Raw genomic sequence first — 25,661 nt, 5'->3', positions numbered from 1 at the left:
TCATCGTTGGGATTACTATCAGAAAGTTCTTCATCACACCACAGGTGTTAACCCTCCCCCAACTCTCTTCTCATTTGTAGAAAAAAATATTTTCTCATGTCCTCATACCAATTAGAGGAACTTTTTCAGTGAATAATCTTCTGTGTCTGTACAGTGCTTAAGAGAAGTTGTTTCGACACGATAAGCTCTTTATAAAAACTGAATATTATCATAATTAATATCTAAGCGTTTACCTTAAAAACAGAATATTATCATAATTAATATTTAAGTGTACCTTGGTAGAAGTCGCAGACCCTGGTCTCTTGAACCGTCTGGCGGCCATCTTGTCCTTGATATTCTGCTCCATACGAAGCCGTTCCAGGGCCAACCTCTTCTCCAGGCTCTCCATATCTCTCTGGTGAGCATCCATGTACTTGAAGAGGTCCGCAGCGGACATTTCCTTCTTGGCCGACTTTTGGCGGTTCTTGAAGTCAAGGGACTTCTGGTCGAGGATGACCTGGAGTTGTTTGATCTCTTCCGCAGACATTGGCGGCTCTGTCTCATCAGCTTCATCGCTAGTGCCTCCCTGAATTTAGGAACCAGGAAATTATTGGGCACACATTATGTAGGTACTGGCAGGAAGTAATTCCTCCAAAAGCTGTGCAAGCCAGAATCGGTAGACTAGCTTAGCCGGGGTAATATAGGAGCGCCTTGAGCACCTAGCAAGGTGGATACATGCGCTATACAATTCCTATATAATTATTATTTTTATTATTGATGACTGATACTGGAACTCCAGAATGATTCTTTTCACTTCTTTCTGATTTAATTCAATTCCATAAAACTTCTTATTTACCATAGATCTGTTCTTTTCGTATTCATGAAAATATTTTTACATATACCAAAGACGATTTAGAAAGAGCATAGAGTATCTTGTACAAAAGAAGTTTGTTTCACAAACAGTGTTACAGATGAAAAGCAGTCACTTTATAACAACTACGCATGAAGTCCTTGGTTTTGATTGGTAAACACCTTCATAAAAAGGGAAAGTGATAATTCCTATATCAAGATAGGATAAATTATGTCTGACATGTCATGATAAATAACTAAACAAATTTTCAAAAATGTTAATATTTATGGTATTCAATTTCTCATATTTCTTTCTTTCTCATTTTTGATCATCAACCATCTCTTACCTTCTTCCTCCTAGCTTCCAGCTTGGCCATGAGGACCGCCTTCATCCTGGCTTTCTCTAGGTCTAGCTGGGACTGCATCATATCCATCTCCAGACGATGTTGGTCGATGAACTTTTGGGCTTCGGCGTTCGACTTGGAGGCTAAACATCAAGAAAAATCAATGTAAAATGCCAATGAATTTTCAGTTTGGATGTAAAGAAATAATAAGAGTAGGGTAAATAAGTCCTTTTTGGATCTAAATTTTAGTTTGCCCTGTGACCTAAGAAGAAGATCCTAGCTTTAATCCTAAATTAAGTCTATTGGTTTGTGTGAGTTCCAGCTAGGATAATTTGAGAAATTAGTTTATGAGGAAAGAAAGGAGGAGGAAGAGAAGGAGAAAGAAAACTGTAGATAAGGTCAATTCATCTTAAAGGGATCGTTTAACTTTGTGAGAAGCTGATTTAAAAAATTCTCAAACTAAGATGAAATATGTTTATGAGTTTATGTATTTGTTCCAAGAAACCCTAGAAATCATCTTTATTTCGGATGAAAAGTTGTTAGTATGTGGGAATATGTGATTATATTGGATCGCGTCTACTAGACGATTTTTCAAATCACTGAGACTTCGCCAATTTGAAATAAATTGTACGCCTCCCTCTGCCGTTGAGATCGTACTAGTATTAACGGCTACGCAAGCGAGAACTGTCAATCAACCAACAGTGAATGGGGGGGGAGGGCCTCTACGGCCGGTGTCGGCGGCTGCACTGAGAATTGTAAACATTACATGCAGCGCATGTTCCGCTGGCCCGTGCCGTGTAATGTAGCGCCTTGCCGGTTCTTGGGTGTCGAAGCAGAGAAATTCACTTTCAAAGAAGAGAAACAGAATCTGAGCGCAATACAAGATACGTACAGACCCTTTTAGATAAGAAAAATTGCGGACTTACTGATTCCTCGCCGGGATGATAGTAACGTGGCAAATTTGGGTCGATGTATTACTTGAAGATAAATCTAAAGTGTAGCATAAGAATATGTGCGATCCAAAACATATCATACATGTACTTGCGAATGGAATAAGGACATGTGGTCTCTCGAGCTCTGTGTAGTATGTCGTGAACTGAGGGGAGGATCCGGGGCCGGGGGGGAGAATGCCTTCATCCCATGTATGAAATTTTCATAGTTGATGTGGGTATGCAAATTACTTGGTATTACGTAAGACTCTTCTCATATCGCTCGAAAAATGAACATAATGCAGGACATAATGTTTTCATTTCTAATGCATGTGCAGTCATATGATTATAATATTTCATATATTTAAGACTGAGCTCTGATGGGCCGAGCACAACTGCGCTGGCTGGTCAAGGAGGGAAGGGGGGGGGGGCAAATCCGACTTTTTGAGAGTAGTAATCAAAACTTGTGAGGTAAATATGCCATACATTTTTCCGACGTGTGCACTGCCACCCCACCCCCCCCCCCCACCCCTTGAACGGGAGGTCCTTTCCTCTTCTTTTTTTGCTTGACAAATTTTTGGCGAAATACCTTTTAGATGAAAACCTTTTTATTTTTTTGCCGTGTCAAAATTTTCTCAGGAAATGGTGCCCCCTCCCTTTAGAAAGTCCTGGATCCACCCCTGCACAACATAAAGCTGTTTCCCCCTCCAACACATAACTGTACACAGCCAAACAACCAATGTAATGTGATTCCTAAAAAGAGTTAGTAAAAAGAGTTCGTGCAGTATAATATATATATATATATATATATATATATATATATATATAAAGGTATATCTTGGGCATAAAAAGGACATAAAAATAATTGCATTCTGCGGCCGGCGGCGAAAGTATAAAAATATTAGATTCTGGATTGGCAGCGTTGAAGCATAATCTTCCGCCGCCAGTGCCAGAATGTATATTTTTAGGTCCTTCGGGGATGGTAAGAAATATTTCCATCCACGTTTCACATCAGCAGATACAATACTTATTATCATTTAGGAGGGATGCAACTAAAGTCTGATTTTTTAAGTACATCGTAGCTTCTAATGATCATGGACCTACTATGGCCTAAATAAATGATGCGAGCGCGAAGCGCAAGTTAATGTTCACTCATATTTCGATTTGAAAGGAAATATAGGAGCGCGAACTGTTTTATGTACATGTACATCTCAAACGGGTCATTCTACTCTTGGTAATCAAGCAGGGTATGGATATCTTAAACATTTTGATTTGATTTGGTTTGATTTATGTTCTCGCGTATAACATTGTTTAAAATTTTGGCATGAATCATAGAGTGTAATTAAACATTATGATTCAACCCACACACACACCAAATTATCCATATCCAACTATTACGATAAATTAAAAATTAGCAAGATCGAGGATTGTCATATTGTAAGCATATTGCTTTTAAAAAAATGACTGAAAGCCGAGATTCAAACTTACTATTTAATTTGCATTGATTATACAACAGAATGGTGCGAGCGCGGAGCACGATGCACAAGTTGAAAATTGTTAATATTTTGACATGAAGAGCTGAATCGGGTCATTCTAAAATACGGTCTTATGGTAAGTGTAAAGATTATACGCTAAGCGAGCTGAAATTTGCTGAACATTGGATAAACTGTTCTGTAATATTGCATATTTTCCTAAATAATGATAAGAGCGCATGTAGAACGCAAGCTGATTTTTTTTTATATATTCGCGATTGAATTTTTTTGTATAATGATTTCTATTTTTCTGTTTTTCAAATCGTTCCTCTTTCCTTATTTCATTCACATTTATTCTTCTTCTTCTTATATCCTTTCTTATTGATCCTCTCTGTTTCCCCTTGCTCTATATAGGCATAGGTAGAAAAGCCCAAGAAACTCCAGAATCCTGAGACGTCAAGATGGTATTTTGTACCAAAAAATATGAAGTCATGCACCAACCTAAAAATATCAATTCAATCAGATTTTTAAAAAAATGTGGAAAGACACATAGTGTTCGGCGACAGGGCATATAAAGTTAAAGAATAAAATAAAGAAATGCTAGTAAACGCAGAGAGTTGAGTTTTAAAAGTTCCTCGATCTTATATTCAAACCCTATATTTTTATTTCAATAGCATTTTCGTGAAATTCCTTATATAAAATTGCATTATAAAGGGTTATACATGTATAAAGCTATTCCCGGGATGCACGGTTTCAAATCTCCCGAAATTTTCGGAATTTCGGGAGATTTGACCTTTTCCAGGAAGGGTTCTGAATGAAACAAATCAAGGAAATTTCGGGAAATCCGAAGATTACAAGTAAACAATAATTAAACATAGCAACTATCAACATTCATGTTATATTTTTTTAAATTGTTTGCTGAAAATTTTCTGTTCGCGCTAACGGATTTCGTAATTATGTTGATCTTTCAAAAAAGGGCATGAATAAACGGGTTTTAAGTCCTTAATTTTTTTTCGGCTGGATACATTATTTGTACGATTTTTTTTTAAACATCAAACTAGAAATTCCAGGAAATGTCTATAAATTCGAGAAGTTTGTTTTGGATCTGTGGAAACACCGATGCACATGACCCTGGGAAGCGGTGGTGCTAAATCACCTCCAAGATTTATATGGGGGTACAATGCTATAATGTACTGGTTTGATCCAAACACCTTCATTTTGGAGGGGATTTTTTCTTTATATATTTTTGATTGTATGATTATTTTGCTTTAAATTTTTTAATTGTTTTCCTTTGTCAAAACTGCTAGTTTGGTATCATTAGTAAATCGTAATATTCAACTTTTTCTTATTTTATTTCCATATTTATTCTTTCTTTTCTTTTTTTTCTTTCCCTCTTCCTTTTTAAGGGGGAACTGCCCCACTTATTTAAATTCAGGAGGGCGTCCCCCCTCGCTTCCATTTATCGATACCTTTCCCATTCCCTTCGTTGGTCTGCAAATCTTATTTCGACGTCAAAGTGTACACTATTATACAACACATGAAAGAGAGAAAATTGGGAGAGAGACGTAAAATGAAAGGACAAAAACGATAGTGTGACGTGGTTGAATTCTCTAATTATTCACAAAGTGCAACCCTGGACATGGAGGAATGGGGGGGGGGGTCTGAACATGTCGTGATTTTTGAAATCTTGAAATGAATATCATTACATCATTATGGGATATAAACAGGGGGAAAAGACACACAAGAACATAGACATTTTCGTTTCTAAAATCAAAATGTGCTTTATTTTTTCTCCTTCTTCAATTTCTTGTCTTGTCCGAGGTTGGAGGTTGGTTGCCAGCGACCCCCTCTCTTCACGCCAGCACATTTACACACTGACGAAGCGGATCGGAGAGATGAAATCGTATATCTCCAGAATGGTCGATGAAAAAATTAAAATTATTGAAAGGGGTAGCGGGAACGGAACACTACAGATTAAGCCAACCCGCGGCCCCCTGAAAAAAATGGAGACGAGGGAATTGGAAGGGGCAAGTAGCGTATTTGTTCTAAATAATGATAATGATAGTAATAAAATAATATCAGATTTATATAACACACGTGTCCATCTTGTTAGGTGCTCAAGGTGCCAATGTATCATTTTACTGCTTGATTCGTGTGATCAAAACGAACATACCTATAATCCTTTATTTGAGCCCCTCGCCCGCGCAAACGAAAAACACTATACGAACTTCCACAACCATGCAATAGAGAGAGAGAGAGAGGGGGGAGGGGGGGAGGGAGTGGTGTTCATTTTCAAAAGTGATTATTTTATTTTATTTCTTTATTCATTTATATTTTTGCTTACGAGCTACACTCCATCGTAAATGTTCAAAATGTTTGTCGGTATAGCCCTTGATTCTACAAACGTATACTACCGGTACCGACGTCAGACGACCATGAGTCTTGGAAGTGTTCGACACTCTCAGTCACATTTTCTTTCGCCATACCAAGGCCCAAGGGGCATTACCAGCTTTCTCAGTTTTGGCATTATTCATTATTCATTTCATTTATTTATCTGTTATATATTGGAGGGCTTGACGTACTACTAAGGATCGAAGTTCTAATACAGTCTTATCTTACCATATCTCATAAGGTCTAAATATATCACATTTCAGCTCATTTTATTGTATACTTTTTATTTAGAACTGAGAGTTGAATATTCTGGGCAGTTATTGTAGTCATGAACAAGATGCGTATCTATGATTCATGCATGCGAGCGCGAAACACAGAAGTAATTTTTAACATACTCACCTACAAAAGTATCCATTTTGCAGTGACTCATGAATAAATATGTCATACAAATCTCACCAATCAATAAAATGCGAGCGCGAGTTGTACATTTTAAAAACCTCAGACATAAAAATGTATATTCGAATCACATTTTCAACCAAAAATTGGATGGATATATTATAAGCATAACTTTATGATGCGAGCGTGAAGCGCGAACTGAAATTCTAATTTCCGCCCAAACTCGGACATTCTAAGCACTTTTTCTGTCATGTACAATAATTTTTTTTTAGTATTATTGAGAACTGAACATATTAACCACGTTTTTTGAAGTCATTAATAGGATGAGTAAGCAATCAATGTGAGCGCGAAGCGCAAGCTGATTTCCCCCACCCCCCCCCCTCTCTCTCTCTATATATATATATGTAACTCGACAATCGATGCGAGCGCAGAGCGCAAGCTGATATTTTTTCCGACATGAAAAGTGGACTTTCTTACATGGCGTATCTAGCAGGGGCGGCAAGGGAGGCACGTGCCCCGGGAGCCACTTTCAGTGGTGCAAAATGGAAAGAGGGATGCTAAGAAAAAAAAAAGAAAAAAAAATGAAGAGAAAAGACAAAGGAATTAAGACGCAGAAAAGGAATACCGCTGACGGTGTGATTAATACCCCCGTCCTATGCACCTTTAATGATCTTGCATGTCCTTACCCAGAGATGAATATTCGTGACAACTTTTGATTAGTGATCTACTTATATTCTCTCCTTGAATTCTAACAAACACTCCTTATAAAAATAAAATCCTTTTTCAAACGCAAATGTCATAACTTTTAATCTATAGCTACGAGTTTGCATAATTTTTTTTTATACCTTTTCATTAATTCTTGCAAACAGTTCGGAAGTATATTTTTTCTGGTTTGTCAAAAGGGAGATAAAAACTCTCCATTAGTTTTACAAACGATAATTAAAAGGACATTTTTAGGTGAGGATATACATGTTTGTGTAAAACAATAATCAGCTCGCGCTTCGCGCTCACATTAGGGCCTACCCCAATGAGATACGTATCCTTTTCATGAATTCCTACAAAAGTCCTAAAAATTATCGATGTTTTGATTTCCATTCGTTTAGATTTATCAAACTCATTGTTCTGTAACCTCCCACAAAAAGATTCGACGAAACTTTAACGTCTACAAAACTCTGCTGCCCGTCTCCTAACGTACACTGAAACGTATGACTCCATCTCGCCAATCCTTCAGTCCTTACATTGGCTGCCTGTTGATAAACGAATCACCTTCAAAATTCTTTTACTTATACATCATTCAATCTATATTCTCTCTTCCCCATATATCTCCGAAGCTCTATCTCAAAATATTAGCATTCATGTAGCTCTGATCATCATCTGATGCTCTATTGCTCCCGACACCCAGAACAAAACACAAATGGGGGACCATGCATTCTCTGTTATAGGACCAAAGCTATGGAATCAATTGTCAAATTTTCATCAACAGAAACATTCAAGTCCCAGTTGAAAACTAAATTTTGATCTCCCACTAACATTCAGGAGAATTCAAACTCTATACCCTTTCGCTTTATATTGTTGGTGTGTGTTGTGTTTATTTTTTTTTTTTGAAGCGCCATGAGCACCGAAAGGTGGACCTGTGAGCTATATAAGCCACCATTATTATTATTATTATGAATTATTATTATTATTGTTAGTATTATAATTATTATTATTATTAAAATTTCCCCTCAATATATTTTTTCAGCTCGCCCTCGTGCTTGCATGAGTTGCTTAATTATAGATACGCATCGTTAAGAATCATTAAAAATGTCCCGATTGTAGGTCTCAATATCAATTTTCGGCTCGCGCTTCGCGCTTGCTTTCATTGTCTGGATATGCATTATGTTAATCATTACAAAAATTGCTTAGAATATTCCTTTATACGATCTTAATAGGCACGTGCTTAGCGCTCGCATACATTGTTTACGCTAGATACGCATCATTTGCATGATTAAAAGAAACGGACTAAACTATTATTTTGTTTTGACTGGTCAACTGCCGAGTATATAATAGACCTACAATTTGAAAGGGGTGCGATTTTAGCACTTGCCTGGACTTCGTTTGTTCTAGATACGTCACTGCTGACATGGGGGATATTCATTGAAACAATGCAAGCGAATAGCGCGAGCTGAAGTTTTCTATATTATGACCCGACAACTAAACATTCTAAGTAGGTTATTCTTTAAATGTAAATATCAAATTCGATGTACCTCAATAAAAAAAATCATTGCAAGCGCGAAACACAATAAGCTATTTTATCTACACGTATATACGAAGGTTATCATCTCAACAATATATTTTGTGATATAAATACTTGATCACGACTGGACGTTGTACAACAATAAAGAACAAGCTGTCTATATTGCGAACTAAATTTACTGATCTGAAAGGGACTATTTTAAAAGTGCTGCCCAACACGTATATAAGAATCTTGTGAATATATTGAATACTCTAATTGAATGACGACAATTTTCGCGACTGGGACCTACGGCCGGGCAATTTTAATCACTGTACGTAAAAAATGATGGGCTTAATTTTAAGGGATTTAGACATAAAACCTATACATTCAAAGCATTTTATTAGAACAGCCCTGTGTGCCTACATTACACTGATGGTATTTAGCCTATATACATGGAGTAGAGGAACATTCCTTCGTGACAATCAGTTCTATCATTTTTCCAGTAGGCGTCAGTCCGACAACCTCTTTTCTTTTAATTTTTCCCCCTTTTCCACTTTTCTTCTTTCTCTTCTTCCCCACCCTTTTCCCTTCTATTTTCCCTCTCTTCCCTTATCCCGACAGTCACGCATATTAACCGACGATAAAATATCCAGAGTGGTGGGGGGGGGGTCTTACCCTGTTAGAGATGGCCTTTCAATATTGACGGAAATACAATTATGCTCATTCACAAGCATTTGTTTTAAAATACACGAATTCAAGTGTACTGTTACTTGATGGTTGTGGTGATGATGGACTAATTATTCCATGGAATCTAAAAATTACAGTGATTGGATCGAGCAGAAACGGGAACTTTCGTGATTGACGGTGTGACTAGTTTTGTTTAAAATTCTGACTCAAACTAAGATTTTTACATTGTTTCATTTTTCATTATTTTCCTAAAATGAACATGATATGATGATATATATAAACAATGCCAGATTGAAGGTAAAGGATGCTTCATATACGCTGAAATAATGAGGGGTTTATAAAAAAATTGTATAAAGAAAATCAATAACCAATTTACAGGTTTTCAGGTATTACGAGCTAGAAAAGAACACAAAAAACTATCTTCACGTAAGGTTCATAGGATTGTGTAACAAAAATCAGATTGCGTCTTTATACTGTAAAGAATTTACGGAAGGAAGAGCGAAGGGAAGCAGAAAAGAATAAAATAGCGGGAAAGAAATGGAAATTGAAAAAGAAATGTGATATGATTTGAAAGGTGTCATGAGCGGATTATATGGCGGAGAAATGTAAAGAATTATTGACCCCAATCATGGATAAAATTAAATACGGCTACCCCTTCCAAAAAAAACACACTGTCATACATGCAAATCAAATACACAAAACAAACAAACTTATGCATAATAATTTGTAGGTCTTATACAGTCATGATATTCCAGGGTCTCGGGAGTTGAGATGTTTGGGTTTGCAAATTACTACCCTATATCTAACACGTTCCAAAATAGTCACGGATAGGCCCCGATCGATCGGAGAGGGGGAGCAACAGGACCCGGGAGTTTCTCATAAGTATCTTCCGTGAAGATATGCCTACCGAAGATTGTTGATGGGAACATAGGCGGCGAAGTGGGGGGGGGGGACGGCCCCCCTAAGTTTTTTTGTTGATAACCTTTCTTTTTTTTTTTTTTGCTTGTAAATTTTTTTTCCTGCGTGATCCCCCCTAAATTCACGTGGACCCCCCTGGAACGTGTGTTGCCCCCCCCTAAAATTTAGGTTGATGACCTTTTTTTTTCCTTGTCAAAAATTTTAGGTTAGCAACTCCTAAAATTTAGGTTGATAACCCTTTTTTGTGGGCGCTTGTCAAATTTTTTACCTGTGTCCATGAAAATTCAGGTGGACACCCCCTAAATTTTTTGGCTTCCGCCGCCAATGGATGGGATGATCTTTGTTGGGGGAGCTCGTGGAGAACGTAAACACACACACACGATGGTGGATGATGAAGTTTCCATGTCAGGGGCAGGGGGGGGGGGGGGGGGGGTGGAGGAGGGGAGGTCACTGCCTTTCGGGCTGCCTTTATTCCCAGCTATGTTCCGTGCATGTAAACATGCACATCGACATATCATGACAAGAGTTGCGCTCGGATACATACATGGAGCTATATTCAGTGCATTCGCCTCTTTTATCGTCCATATCAGTTTATCTCGATCGAACCAGTCGACGGACGTTTGCTATATCGTGACCATGTAAAAGAGAATAATCAAGAACCACAATGACGTACTGTAGTTTATGCAAAGGTAAAGCAAAGAACAGAAAGGTAATTTTGGGGGGAGGGGCACAATATAGCTTCTGGAAAATCACACTCCATCCCTCCATGATCCACATAACCAAAAAAAAAAAAAAAACCTACTCTACACTGTACGCAGCTCTGGGATTCTTCATGTATTTGTAGACCTGGCCGTTATTTAGCGTTATTTTCTGCTGTCGTTTTATTTGCTACTAATTTATGTCGCCAAAATATAAATTCATCAAAATCCCATGGTCTATCCATAGAGCCATTGGTCTATCATTCGAGGCATACATGAGGCTTGACCCAGGTTATAGCATATACAAAATGTACAGACCAAAGGCGGAATTGACACTCACGAGTTCGACACCTGACAGTACATTAGATTCCCCAATGAAGTGCAAGCGATACACACACAACTAAACCCTTTCACCATAGAGCTATTACAGACTTCAAGGCACATGCGCTTATCACACAGAGCGGACACCGAGAGAACACAGACCCCCCCCCAACAAACTTCGAACACAACAGATCACGGAGAACTGAATTCCGCCGTGGTAAGCTCCGCCTACTTTCTTACATACATCACAAGGTGGCGCTATATAATATCGATTTAAATTGGAAACAGAATCATGAATCAACCGTCGAGAAGTGCATTTTTCTCTTCAAACATTGCCTCAGATTTTCAGTTTTTAAAAACACTTCCCGAATATGTTATGATCCCAAACTTTCACATGGGTATTTTTGAGTTGTTAGTCGAATGTTCATAACATTTTCAAAGAGCAATATGATAATTTTTTAAATTGCTCACAAAGTTAAATATTCCCTTTAAAATTGGTTGCAATGGCAAGAATATACTTACTTGCAGGTCAAACCATTTCCATATATTCTACATAAAATAATGATTAGAAAGAAATATATACATGTACATGCATATTACAATTCGAATAAACAGCAAATGCCAACAAATGAAAAGGCAGGATTCCAGAACTTTGAATATGCAATCCCAGGCACCTTTTCACAAAGAGTTAGAATTGATCCAATCAACCTCGACTTTAATGAATGTCACAATATTTTCTACAGGAAATTTGCACAATGTCATCCGTAAGAAAAAGAGAAGAACACTGAATTTTCAAAAAAAAAGTAACAATGACTGTATGAATATGCATAATATCTAGAAAATATTTGGAACCAATATGCATTTTGGATGCTGACATTTCTGGCTTTCCATAGTTGTGGTTTATCGGATCAATCGCAACTCTTTGCATAATGGGACCCTGAATGTGGCAATATGCTCTAAACATAGAAGATCTTTAGCCCCTACCTCTTATCTCTTTCAGTTTTTTCCTGAAGTTCATGTCTTTCCTGCTGATAGCGAGTTGTAATTCCTTGATCTCATCAGCAGACATCGCATCTTGAAGGGTGGGGTCCCTAGACACATTATCCGGATTGGTCATGGCAACGGTTTCGGCCTCCAATTTAGCGATGAGTTCCTGAAGGAAGCAAATTATCAAGATGTTCCATGGTCAAAAGATTTATAGGTGCATACTGGTGAACTTGTGCGAGGTGGAGAAAGTGATTAATTTATCATCGTTTATCTTAACCAGCATTGCTATCACCTATCATCAGCATCACCGTCGTCTTCGTCATCATTGTTAATATCATCATCATCGCCATCATTATCATCATCACCATAACAATCACCATCATCATCATCACCACCACCACTAATGGTCATCATAATCTTAATCATCATCATGATCATCATCACCATAATCATCATCATCACCATCATCATTATCATCATAATCATCACCATCACTATCACATTACCATCACCAGTACCATCATCCTCATCATCATCACCAATACCATCATCATCATTTCCTTCATTTTTCCTACCTGTTCCTCTTTCTTATTTGCTCTCTTTGCTCTCCTCGCAGCAAGCTTGTCCAGCAAGGCGTCTTGCTGCCGCTCCCTCAGTCCATCAAGTTTTGTCTGCATATCAGCAAGTTCTTGCTTGTGAGCGGCGATAAGACGCTTGTATTCTTCCTGGGACAACGTGCTCTTCTTCTCCTTCATCTCCGCCTCAAACTGGACCTGTCGTTGCTTCAGCTCCGCTTCCATCCTCTGCAGCTCTGCAGCCGTCATTGCCTGTGAAAATGGAACATCATGATTAAATTCACAAGTTTTCTTATTTTTTATGTGTATTTTGCATTTTCCAGTGTTCAAGAACTAAACACAGTGTTTTGATGACATAAATAAATATGATAAAGCAATTGAGAAAGTGAAAATCTTTGAAAAAAGTGTAAGTTTTCATTACTGTATGCATATATAGTGTAAACAGTTTGATCAGCAGGTTTTCCACTGATCATGGGGCTTTTTTTCTTAGATTTTGCTTAGATTTTCATAATTTTAACTGTAATTCTTGTAATTAATGACTCACAAAGATGTGTTACAATAACAAGTGCACAAATTCTGTAAAAAGTTCACCATTGACCAATCAAATTGAACAATTTCAGTAGATTATAACTGTTACTGCAAATTTGTTATCATAACAGGTTTTATGAAACGGTACCAAGATTTTCCTCAAGGGCAATTACCCGTCAGCAGTCCTGGGAAAGTTGTGCAGGAACCTCTTACCAGGAAGCATGTATTTGAATACTCCCTTCACTTTGCAAATGATTTTAGAATCTTTTTCCTTGATACATGATAGCTTAAATAGCTCGAAAATTCAATAATTGGAACATTTGATGCAAAATGGGTTGAGCCCATTGATACAGAACATCTGAGGATTAGACCAAGAGCTTGCAGATCATGTAAAAATAACCTACAGAAGTACCCTTCCACAAACCTTCTCAGTGTTAACCCCATCTCTTCTCCTCCGTCGCGCATCCAGTTTATCCTGTAGGTTCTGTCCTTGTCTCAACCGCTGGATGTTCGCCTTCCTCGACAACTCTGCTATCTCCTCCTCATGCTTGGCAAGCAGACGTTGGTACTCATCTGCCGATAGCTGTGCCTTCTTGCTCTCCACCTCCCTCTGGAAAGCAGCCTGTTTGGCCTCGATGTCTGCCTGGATCTTCTCAGCTGAAGCAGCCTCTTCTGCATCTTTCGCATCTTGTTCGGCCTTGGCCTACAAAAGGATGGAGGGGTTGAAATCGATTGATCTGTATTTCATGATAAAATTGCTTAGGGCCAAATTATCTAGTGCTATATACATGTAACTATCAGTGCATGTTAAAGGCTATAAAGCTCAGGGTCTAAGGCCAAAGACTTCAGACCTCCAATGCCAAAGCCAGGTGAAAGACACATATCTGTCCCTATGGCTAGCCTAGAGGAGTACAACACTAATATTATATAAGAAATGTCCTCTAACCTCTGCCAGCAGCCTCATCTCTGCCTCCTTCTCTGCTTTCCTCGCTTTCCTTCTCCTCTTCCGCTCGGCCAGCTTGGAGTTCAGCACCTCGCTCCGCTTCTCCTGCTCCCTCTTCAGCTCCGCCTCCAGCTCTGCCATCTTCTTATTGTGGGCCTCCAGGATCTGCTCCGACTCCTGGCCCATCGCCATCCCCTTCTGCTGCTCGAGGGCCAGCTCCATCTGGGCCTTCTGCTGGGCTATCTGCTCCTGGAGCTCCTGGTAACGAGCTGTGCTCTGAAGATCAAGCTACAGGAACACGGAGAATAGAAGAATACATATTAGTACAGGCCTAGCGGTTTGGTGGTTGTGATTCTTGCCTTTGAAAGATAGGGTCATGGGTTCAAATCCTAGTCATGGCATAATATCCTGCAGGAAGGAATTGATCAACATTGTGCTGCACTCATTCTGGGTGAAATGAATGGGTGCCAAACAGCATTAAAGATAAATTCCAGTTCTGGTAACGATCTCAAAATGACTTTTTACAGAGTCTAATATAATGACCACCCAAGTGTCTGTTTGTATGAATAAAAAATATGTGCCAAAGGATTCTGGAAGAAATTGTGTAATTGCTGAGGAATAAGCAAAATAAGCGCAGATTCAGTCACTTCCGTCAGGTCTTTATTCCAGCAATAATACACTCTCCCACGTTTGCCTATCTGTGTTGGCGATCTTCAGCGTGATCGTATTTCAGCTTAGATTTTATGATTTCACAAAGTTCAGTTTATGTAACTGTACCAGACCTAGATCCACGATGATATACATGTAGTCATACTTAACCTTGGTTTTACAGACTTTCTCACGTGTTATAGTCGTACTTGGTTTTACAGACTTTCTCACGAAATCAGTGTTTTACTGCAACTACTACTAATAATAATTATATTTGCTTATATAGCGCTTAATACTTACCTCGTCGGAAATCTCTACAGCGCTCTACAGTATATGCAGCATAATTACCCTGGCTTTAGCAGTGCAGCTGTTAAGCGCACTGCATTTCAAGGAATAAATTCCTGCCAGGTACCCATTTACCTCACCTGGGTTGAGTGCAGCACATAGTGGATCAATTTCTTGTTGAAGGAACTTATGCCATGGTTGGGATTCAAACCCACGACCCTCTGTTTCAGAGTCCGGAGACTAATCCACTGGGCCACAGCGCTCAACAGCGCTCCTTTACTATCATTTAACTTAAATTCCTTGAACCCACCAAGCTGCCAAAATTGCATAATTAGTTGAGAGTGAGACTCCCATTGGCCAATGATATAGTTTAAGGGTCAAAATGATTGAGATCCATAGAAATGCATGCAAATGAAACAAATTTGATAGTGAGAAAGGATCTAAGTGAGTGAATAAGTAAGAGTTGGCAGCCCTGCAGCTTAACACAGTATCTGGAGTTACAGCAGGGATACGATGATGGAAATCATTTGCAAGGCACCATTTAACAGTCAACAACTTTCAAAGGTCTTGTCTCCCACAATATCACACATTATTCAGTTACATGAAAAATTGGGTCTTTAAATATATATTTATTACGCCACTGAATATCAACTAGATACATGTAATCAGTGCTTTACAAAGGCTATACGTTATCATTTGTGTATTCTATGTTTTTCAGGGACATTCATGTATCGCTTGACAGACGAAACAATGTCTATTGAATTGGTATAGTTTAAACCACTACGAGTGGTCAGAACATGTTCATTTTATAAAAAAAAATTGGCAAAGACTAAACCAGAAAATCCCCTCAAATTTAAATTGATGTGTCACATTTGCAACCCATGTCTAAACAAAATATTTTCACATAAAAAATATAGAAAAAATATTCACACTGCTGTAACTTGAAGAGTACATCCTAAACTGTAATAGGCTGATTTATACGTGACTTATTCATTCGTAATGTTACGTAATACATGTACTTACATTTGTTGCATCACCTCCCCCGTCTACATCCGTCTGTTTGTTTTTCCTTCTCTTCTTCTTACGAGCAGCCACCTTGGATGCCAGAGAAAATTTCTGCCGTTCTTTCTCCTTCTCTCGTAGAAGGGTCATCAGCTCCACCTCTTGTCTGGGAAAGATAGTGAAATACGCGTACTTTTTTAATGTATGTTATTCTGCGATATCTTATTGTTTTCTACAGATAGTGAAAAGGACTGTGGATTTGCAACTTTTATTAAAACTAACTTGTCATAAGGGTGAACTTACCCTCATAATGCATCTGCCATCCATTACTAAAGTAAGCAACTGATTTTGTTCCTTCAAAATTTAGTTTCTCTTGATTTTGGATATTTTCTGCATGCTCTACCTGATACTAAAGGAATTAGAGTTACTTTCCTAATATCTGAAATATAGACATTTCAAATAACAACTGGAATATAGAAATGGAAATAGAATGGAAAATCAAAGTACTCTCCTCGTATGATTTTGTTCTTTTTACTTTAGTTTTTCAAACAAAGTATTTGCCTCGTGTCTTAACCCTAACTGGATCGGGATGGGGTTCCAAATTAGCATGGCTTACTTGGGGTTAAATTAATTGTTAGAGACAGTAATTTTGTTGAGTTTTGAATTACTCCAGGGCCCAGTCTTACAAAGAGTTGTGATTGATCTGATTAATCACAACTATGGACGGCCAACAACTTCAACATGATGCACGTTTGTTCAAAATGTTTTCTATGATTTATATTCATGCAATAATTGTTTTCTTGAAAATTCACTATGCTTCTCTTTGTTTACAAAGGACGTTGTGCAAATTTCCTGTAGAAAAAATATGACACTGGTGGATTTCCATAGAGTTACGATTGATGAGATCAATCCTTACTCTTTGTAAGATGGGGTCCAGGGCCCTGTTGTACAAAGAGTTTATTAGATTGATCCGATCAATCGCAACTATGGACGGCCAGCAATGTTTTTTCAAAATATTTACTGGCTGTGATGTATATTCATGCATTCATTGTTTTCTTGAAAATTCACTGCGCTTCTCTTTCCATAACATGGACATTGTGCAACTTTTTCGTAGAAAAAATTATGACACTAATGGATTTCCATAGAGTTATGATTGATCGGATCAATCCTAACTCTTTGTAAGATGGGGTCCAGGTCCCTGTTTGAAGAAGAGTTGCAATCAATTCAGGCCGATCATACATTTCAGTTTGATATCAACTTAATAATGAATGTAGTCAATAATGATAATCATATGTTTTTCTGACTAGGCTTTACTATCTGATAACAGCATAACCTTGTTTATTTAAATGCATAAACATTTCATATTGACTGGATATTATAATTGCACATGGAAACTACCATTCTTTATAATTAAGTTATTTCTTTTAATAAGTAATGCATCTAAACATTTATTGCCATTTTATACCGTTTTTCTTTTTGAATACTTGTAAACCCTGACTAGTGCGGAGAGCTTCATAACAGAAACTAGTTTTTCTATTAGTCATCCACAGGCACTCGTCGGTGATAACTTCTTCCTCTTGTACACATTCTTGTTGTCTATTGCCCGGAAATAAAATATATAAATGAAATAAATAAATTCTATTTATTTTCACATAAAACATTGACACATTTTCCTCATGTTCTAATAAAACCCATTCCTCAGAGCTGCTTCCACATGTCACTGGATGGCAGAATTGGTCATTGTGGGGACGTCGTGGTCTAGACACTCGCCTTTGAAACAGAGGGTCGTGGATTCGAATCCTAGCCATGGCGTATTTTCCTTCAGCAAGAAATTTATCCACACTGCTGCACTCGACCTAGGTGAGGTGAATGGGTACCCGGCAGGATTATTTCCTTGAATGCACTGAGCACCTGGCCGGTGATGGTAGCTCAAGCTAAAGCCGGGGTAATAATAGCAGCACTTTGTATCTTCAGGCAAAAAGGGCTTTATAAATCCAGCTACTATTATTTCATTCTTACCTATGGTTGGCAATCATTTGTTCATATTCCTGCTCGGAAAGTTTTGCCTGTTTGCTTTGAAGTGCTTCCTCAAGTTGAGCTTTCCTGTCTGTTCCGTCGAGATCTATCCGGCGACTGCTCTTCTTCTTCTTTGGGGTCTCCTCAACGGTCTGAATCACTTCTTCCCATTCCACTTCATCGTTGAAGTTTTTGTTGGACTGGTTTGCAATGATATACAACAAAGTCATTAAATTCTATGCACTGAATATCAGATGCAGATTCGGGGGGAGGAGCACCTCCATTTGGGGATTTTTTCTTTTTTTTGCTTGTCATGATCTTTTTAAGACGAAAATGCTCCCAATGGAGGTGAACTCTTGCCCTTTTTTTTGTGGGGGGGGGGGGCTTGCCAGAAATATTGCATACCATACTCAAATTGGGATACAATAAAAAAGAACAAAATCATGGTAAACTTGAAAATGAAATTCGCAGAATAATTTTTATTTATAAAGTATTACACCAGAATACAATGGGATACAATAGAGTCATAGAAAATTAAAATCTACATTGTAGTGAATAACTTGTGTAAAATGAATCAGGATTGACTGTGGGGTCTGATGAGTACTATCTACATTTCACTTGTCTTTGACAATATTAAGGTCTTAGTATTGCTGATATTCCAGGGCCCTGTCTTACAAAGAGTTGTGATTGATTTGATTGATCTCAATTGTGGAAAATTAGTGATACTAATATCTAGAATGGAGACATCTGTTCATAACGTTATCTTAAAGAGAAATACCAGTAGTTGCAGTAAACACTGATTTCATGAGAAAGTCTGTAAGGCCAGGCTTCATTGTCAGTATATCATCGAGGATCTAGATCTGGTACAGTTACATAAACTGAACTTTGTGAAATTTTGAAATCTACGCTGAAAAATGTTCACACTGAAGATCACCTACACAGTTAAGCGCATGTGGGACAGTGTATTATTATTGCTCTGACTGTCGGCCCAACGCTTGACCCGAATCCTGTGCTTATTTGCTAAATTCTCAGCAATTACACAATTTCTTCCAGAATCCTTTGGCACACAAATTTTATTTATACAAACAGACACTTTGGTGGTCATTTTATTGGATTCTGTACAAACTCATTTTGATATCATTACCACAACTGGCATTTACCTTTAATATGATGTTGACTTTAATATTTATTACATTGATATATCAATGTGATGGTATTTATAAGTGGACAATGTGTGAAATTCTTATAATAAGAAAAATGGTTTCAAAGGATTTCCATAGTTGAGACTGGTCAGATCAATCACTACCCTTTGAAAGACAGGGCCTGCCTTTGATATACGGTGTATCCCTGAAAAATGCCTGGTAAATACCATTATCATTTAAATATTAAGACCAGATGAAAAGGGTGAAATATTTATTGACTGGCCTTGATGGGGGGGGGGGCATAAAGTACATTGCCAGCAACATTATCGCACTGCAATTTATGTTGCAAGAAGCAGATCCGCAATCAGTTTTAAATTTGCAATTAAGTGCTGGACTGATGATTGATTTGGGTAACCCACTTAGATTTGCAATCGATCATCAGTTTCTTGCAATGGCCCACAAGACGGATCTCCAATACTTACCGAATCGTCTAGTTGGATGACCATTGTATCGTTGTTCGAAGAAGCCATTTTGTCCCCGTCTTCTGCCACAGTCTCTATATTCTTGATGGTGAGAGATGCAGTGTTTGCCAAGTAAGACGAGAAGTCGCCACCTTCTCCCGTGTCGGATGCTTCAAATGTCTACAATAAGAGATTTCAAAGTCAAGTTCCTATTAAAAATAATGATAATGTAGCATTTAATAATGTTTATAAGTGCTGAACATTACCCCGGCTATAGCACAGCTACATGTACTTCGATCAGATGCTCAAGCATTCAAGGAATTATAATAACAATACAACGCAGTTCTTGTATGGCGCATATCACATTTTGTCATAACGTCCATATGCGCTTCCAAAGGACTTGGACATTATTACCCTGGCTTTTGTAGCCCCGCAGCCTTTTACAGCGCAGTGGCATTTCAAGGAATATATTCCTGCCAGGTACCCATTCACCTCACCTGGGTTGAGTGCAGCACAATGTGGATGAATTTCTTGCTGAAGGAAATTACGCCATGGCTGGGATTCGAACCCACAACCATGGTTACAGGGGCCAGCTCCACATTGACAGAACAACATAAATCCTTGGTCCAACCATTTCATCCAATCACAATAATTTTACTTACCTGTAGGCCTATATAAATTCAATAAAAATACATTAGACATGGTCCTCCTGCCACTTTTTAAAATCCTACCAAAAATACATTTTTTCTCAATAGTATGTATATAGAATAAATATCAATTTGAATACCTCACAAATGACCCCTACACAAATGCAGATGAGCAAACATCATTTGGTATGGAATGTTTTCCTGTATCACTCACTATTATCCCCCACATACCTTGTGGAGCTGAACACTGCTGTGTAGAACTCCTACATGCGTGTGAACAACACATATGTCACAAGTTCAGCAGATATCACAATAAAATGACAACACCACATATAAAAGGAATATGACTCACCCTCACGCTTTTGCACGACCGTATCTTAAGTTCAAAATTAGCTACATGTATTTACGTATACATCGTACTGTCTTGACCTTTGAGCTAATTAATAAATAGGGCCCATAATTGCCCTAAAAGATTAAATTCCTGACAGTGTTTGCTTGTTGTAAAAGTTATTGCATCTTCAATCAAAAGAATTATGATATCTTTCCTCCTCAATTCAAGATCATCCAAGGGTCATGGCCTATTAAATCGCCACAATGGCCCTCTTATTGGCCTCCGATAAGTTTGGTGCCCTTTTTAAATTGTTCCTATTTGAGCTATAATAAAGTATCATCTCCTACAAAAAGTGGCCTTGCCCTCTTAGTATATTGGAATCTAAATGGAAATTTGTTTAAAAGAAAAAATAAATATCTGGCGGGCTTTTAAATCCTTGTATCTCAGAACTTGAAGAAAAAAAAATCAGGATTACCCAGAAAAATCTTTGTTTTAGAGCTGACATTCATGTCGATGACAACACTCTTGCCTAGAATTAGTTCTCTTTCAAATATTTGGAGACTCTTTTCATATATATAAAATAAGAGGTTGCAACTATTTTCATAATTCTGAAATACAGCTCTTCTCTTACCTGTCCTGATTTTTTTTTAAAATAAATTTTGAGATACAGGTCTACATGTCAGTACAATACACCAACTGCCCATTGTCAACTAACATAGTATAAAACATGCTTTTGTGACAAGTGGAAGTGCACACAACAAAAAAAAGAAATGCCCCAAATAGACCAACATGAAACGGATTATGATGTTAAGACAATTGCTGCTTTCAATCTGATTTTCATAGATTTGGAAATAAAGTCTATCTACTCTAATCTAAAATGGAAGTAAATCAATTTTCAATATGTCATGTCCAGAGGGCTGGTGCTAATGACTTACCCCAATATTTTTATCTCCGACTTGCAGGCTAAATTTATTGTGGCCAATTTCCTTCACAGTTGCCTGTCCGCCGCTCCCACTGGCGGGCGGAGCTTCGTCCAACTCTCCAGTTATCTTGATTGGCTCTGATTTATTGGGGACGACCACTTCTGCCACAACCACGTTCTTGGCCCCGCCCTTTGGAGGAGGGGCTCCATTCTTGGTCTTGGAACTCCCTGAACCCATAGTGACGATCGGTCCTGGTCTTGTTAGAAAAGCATCTGACAGTGATATAAAAATATGAATATATAATAATTCTAATTATTTTGCATGTTAAAAATCCACTGCCCTATTCGTATAAGAGAACAGGGAACCCCGGTGTAATGGTCCACCTGCACTCCCCAAATCTGTTATATCGGGAGAGACATGCGGGTCATAGTGATTCAGTTTGCTTTTCCCTCCCAGGCACAAGTGATGCCAAACAAATAATAATAATGATAATTTTGATGATGATGATTGAATAATTCTAATATAATACTAGATAGAACATGAAGCAGCATATAACCCAACAGGGCTTGAATCAATTCAAGGCCATTGGGAGCCATAACCATGGATGCACAATCAAATTGCCTTGGTGCCCCTTTTAATAAGCCTGGAAATTTTTGGTGCGTGTTTTAACGTTCTCCTCATAAAAATTATTGCCTGTATTGATATTTTTTGTTTCATCTGATAGCACATGAAATAACCAATCATCTAGGTTGCTTCCTGAGACCTGCTTCTCTCCAGTTCATATGCCCTGGGGAAAAAATAATAAGTCTAAAGAAAAGAAAGAATATCTAGCGAAGCAATTTAAATAATAAGTTTAAAGAAAAGAGAAAATATCTAGAGAGGCTCTAAGCAATTCAAAGGAGATATTTATCAAAATCATTTACGAAATACTTGGACCGAATTACCTATGGCTATGAAGACTTACTGACATCACTTGAAACTAGAAGGGGCAAACTCATCAGACTTTGCCCATGGCCGAATAATATTTTCGGGGGGGGGGGGGGGGGGGGGGGGGGATGACGTACATGTATAACAATTTTCAAAAATACTAAAAAAGGGGGGAGCAAAGTGACTGAGCATGTCATAGAGGCACTTTTGCACTTTCAAAAGAAAAACTTACTAATTTCAAGCACAATTTTGGTGAATTATGTAAAAATATTAAAGGTCAAGTCCACCTCAGAAAAAATGTTGATTTGAATCAATAGAGAAAAATCAGACAAGCACAATGCTGAAAATTTCATCAAAATCGGATGTTAAATATGAAAGTTATGACATTTCAAAGTTTTGCTTATTTTTAACAAAATAGTTATATGAACGAGCCAGTTACATCCAAATGAGAGAGTCGATGATGTCACTCACTCACTTTTTCTTTTGTTTTTTATTGTTTGAATTATACAATATTTTAATTTTTACGAATTTGACGATTAGGACCTCCTTGCCTGAGGCACAAAATTTTAAAATAATGGAATTTGAAACTTCAAACGTTATGACTAGCTCATTCAATCAAGGATTTAGTGGCCAGTGAAATATGATATGAAACAAGAAAAATATTTGCCTTTAAATAAAAAACAAATTTATTGTGATGTTACCATCATCCCCCCCCAAAAAAAAAAAAAATTGAAGATTCCATTTTGCGAAAACAATTTGCAAAACCGAGATTAAAATACACTACTCCATTCTGACATACAACTGCTTCACTGAAACATTCTGCAACCCTAATCTTGTAATGGTATACAAACTGTGCAATACTGTGTTACTCATCTTCTATCCCTATTTAAAGTGCAAATATTTTTCTTGTTTCATATCATATTTCACTGGCACTAAATCCTTGACTGAATGAGCTAGTCATAACGTTTGAAGTTTCAATTTGCATTATATGCAAATCCTCAAAATGGCAATGTTATTTCAAAATCAAAATGACAGGTTTAATACAAAACCCTCAATATATTTTGTACAGATTATTTCACATTTCCTATTATATAAAAGGAAAAAGTATTGGACACATTGGGGGGGAGTGTTTTAATGAAAGCTGTCAGCACTGACTTTAATAATTGTCCGTGCTGACAAATTTCATGAAATGGTCTCCTGATGAGTTTATTAAAAGGTGAGTTCTATACCATAATTTTTTTAATTTTAATTCCAAGGTAAGATTCTTGTAAATTTAAAGATTACTGGGTACATTAGTTAGCACAATATGGCATTAATGCTGTGTCTTTAAGTAAAATCAAATAAGAAGTAAAATAAGAAAGTAGTGAATTTTGAACATTTTGCTTCATTAAAAAAAAGTCCTATAACCATCCAGAGTGAGTTTCAGGCACATAGCCAGGGGGCATTATGGGCTGTTTGCCCCCCCCCCCAAAAAAAAAGGAGGAGAATCAAAAGCAAAGAGAGAAAGGGGGAGGTAGCTTTGTGGGTTTTTCTTATTATTTTTTTTTCTAAAAAAAAAGAATAGAGATATTTTCTCTAACTTCATTTATAAATTTTGCTTTTGCTTTTTGCATGGGAAATTACCTTTCCCCTGTTCCCCACACCCTTTCAGTTCACTACCAATTTTTCTCGCCTCAACTGGAAAGCTAGCATTAGGAACCGAAAACTTCAGTCTCTGTTTCGTCGGTTGTTTCACTGGATGTCTTGCTTCACTACCCTCTATAGACCGAAGTCTGTCTCCCACTCTGTACAGGGAACCTATATTAAGCTTGCCTTATGGCAAAATGCTTATTATGGATTCTTCTGAATGCACAGCTCCAAGTCCAAATTCTTTCTCCTCTTTAGGTTGGCCGGATCATGTTGACTCCTGGTGGGTCAGCGTCAAACTTGACAGAATTTCACTAGTTCACATATTTATTCATAACTTATCCAGTCCATACATGTAAGTCTTTTCTACAGATAATACAATATTTTTCATCATTACATCATTTAGTAACTTCGGTCTATGTTTATGAATGATTGAAGGATACTATTATTGGAAATAAATTCAGAATTGTCGATGCAATTAGAAAATAGACGGGGGGGGGGGGCACTTCCATTCACGAGTGGATACCATGCGCGACCATGAGATCTCAAAAAGCACCCTAAACACGTATTTTCCATATTCTGAAAATGCACACCGTAACAATTATTGGCGTGTGAAACCCTACCCTTAACAAGTATTGGAAACAAAACAATACTCTTGGCAAATATTCTCTGAAATGAACCCTAAACAAGTACAGGAATGTTTTATTGTTACGGGTCCTTCGGTCGTCGGTTTTACCTTTTATAAACACATCATACGACCCCACCTTCTACACCTCGCGCAAATCGGACTCTAAACACGTAGTGTTCAGGCAAAAAGGACATCCTTTATAAAAACATTTTAATTTTGTTTTATCATCCCCGCAAATTTAACCCTAAACACGTAATTTTCCAAGCGAAATAGATACCCTTTTTTCATCATTTTTGTGTTTTTGACACCCTTATCATGTTACATACGTAACGTGCCCTATCTTGAAAAAGACATCCTTTTTACGTGTTTTGTGGGTTGCGCATGGTATCCACTAACCAATGTAAGTGCCCCCCCCCCTGGGAAAATAGATGTAATTCATATTGTGACAAACATGCATTAATAATTAATTAATTACTACTATAATGAAACTAAAAATACTATAGGCACGTATTGTATTACGAGACACTCATATTTCCGGACACGCAGTTCAATTTCACAGATCAATTCAAAGAACAAGATTTCAATAAACAAGGCGAAAAAATCCAACTTTTGCCTTATTTTTCTCTTAAATGACAAAAAATGCTTAAAATATCATATAACATAATTTTGCATGAACAATCGATCCCAATTGCCCCCAATTGGTCGATTTTCTGATGGAAATATGGACCTGATTTGCCGAATTTCAATCTTGTCCGCTCCATCGCTCAGATCGTCGACGGCTAGTTCTCAAGGT

The 25,661-nt window shown here is 37.7% G+C and overlaps 1 protein-coding gene across 3 annotated transcripts in view; it reads right to left on the bottom strand.

The window, feature by feature from the left end:
- The window catches only part of LOC121428161 (trichohyalin-like), a 40,753-nt gene that overhangs the window by 14,113 nt on the left and 979 nt on the right, over positions 1-25,661 (bottom strand). For 2 of the 3 annotated variants that reach the window (XM_041624755.1, XM_041624758.1), the window contains exons 2-11: positions 21,700-21,959; positions 19,808-19,966; positions 18,187-18,383; positions 16,189-16,333; positions 14,236-14,520; positions 13,702-13,992; positions 12,762-13,013; positions 12,184-12,352; positions 1,176-1,315; positions 275-565 (exon numbers count right to left, since the gene is read on the bottom strand). In XM_041624755.1, coding sequence (XP_041480689.1) covers positions 275-565; positions 1,176-1,315; positions 12,184-12,352; positions 12,762-13,013; positions 13,702-13,992; positions 14,236-14,520; positions 16,189-16,333; positions 18,187-18,383; positions 19,808-19,966; positions 21,700-21,924 — 2,154 coding nt within the window. In that variant the 5' untranslated portion in view covers positions 21,925-21,959. The remainder of the gene's footprint in view (positions 1-274; positions 566-1,175; positions 1,316-12,183; positions 12,353-12,761; positions 13,014-13,701; positions 13,993-14,235; positions 14,521-16,188; positions 16,334-18,186; positions 18,384-19,807; positions 19,967-21,699; positions 21,960-25,661) is intronic. The other variant, XM_041624756.1, reaches the window with a different exon arrangement.

Source organism: Lytechinus variegatus, chromosome 14 (assembly GCF_018143015.1).
Source record: "Lytechinus variegatus isolate NC3 chromosome 14, Lvar_3.0, whole genome shotgun sequence".
Classification (NCBI taxonomy): Eukaryota; Metazoa; Echinodermata; class Echinoidea; order Temnopleuroida; family Toxopneustidae; genus Lytechinus; species Lytechinus variegatus.
The sequence above is the reverse complement of the archived record's forward strand: the minus strand, read 5'-3'. Positions and strand labels throughout refer to the sequence as shown.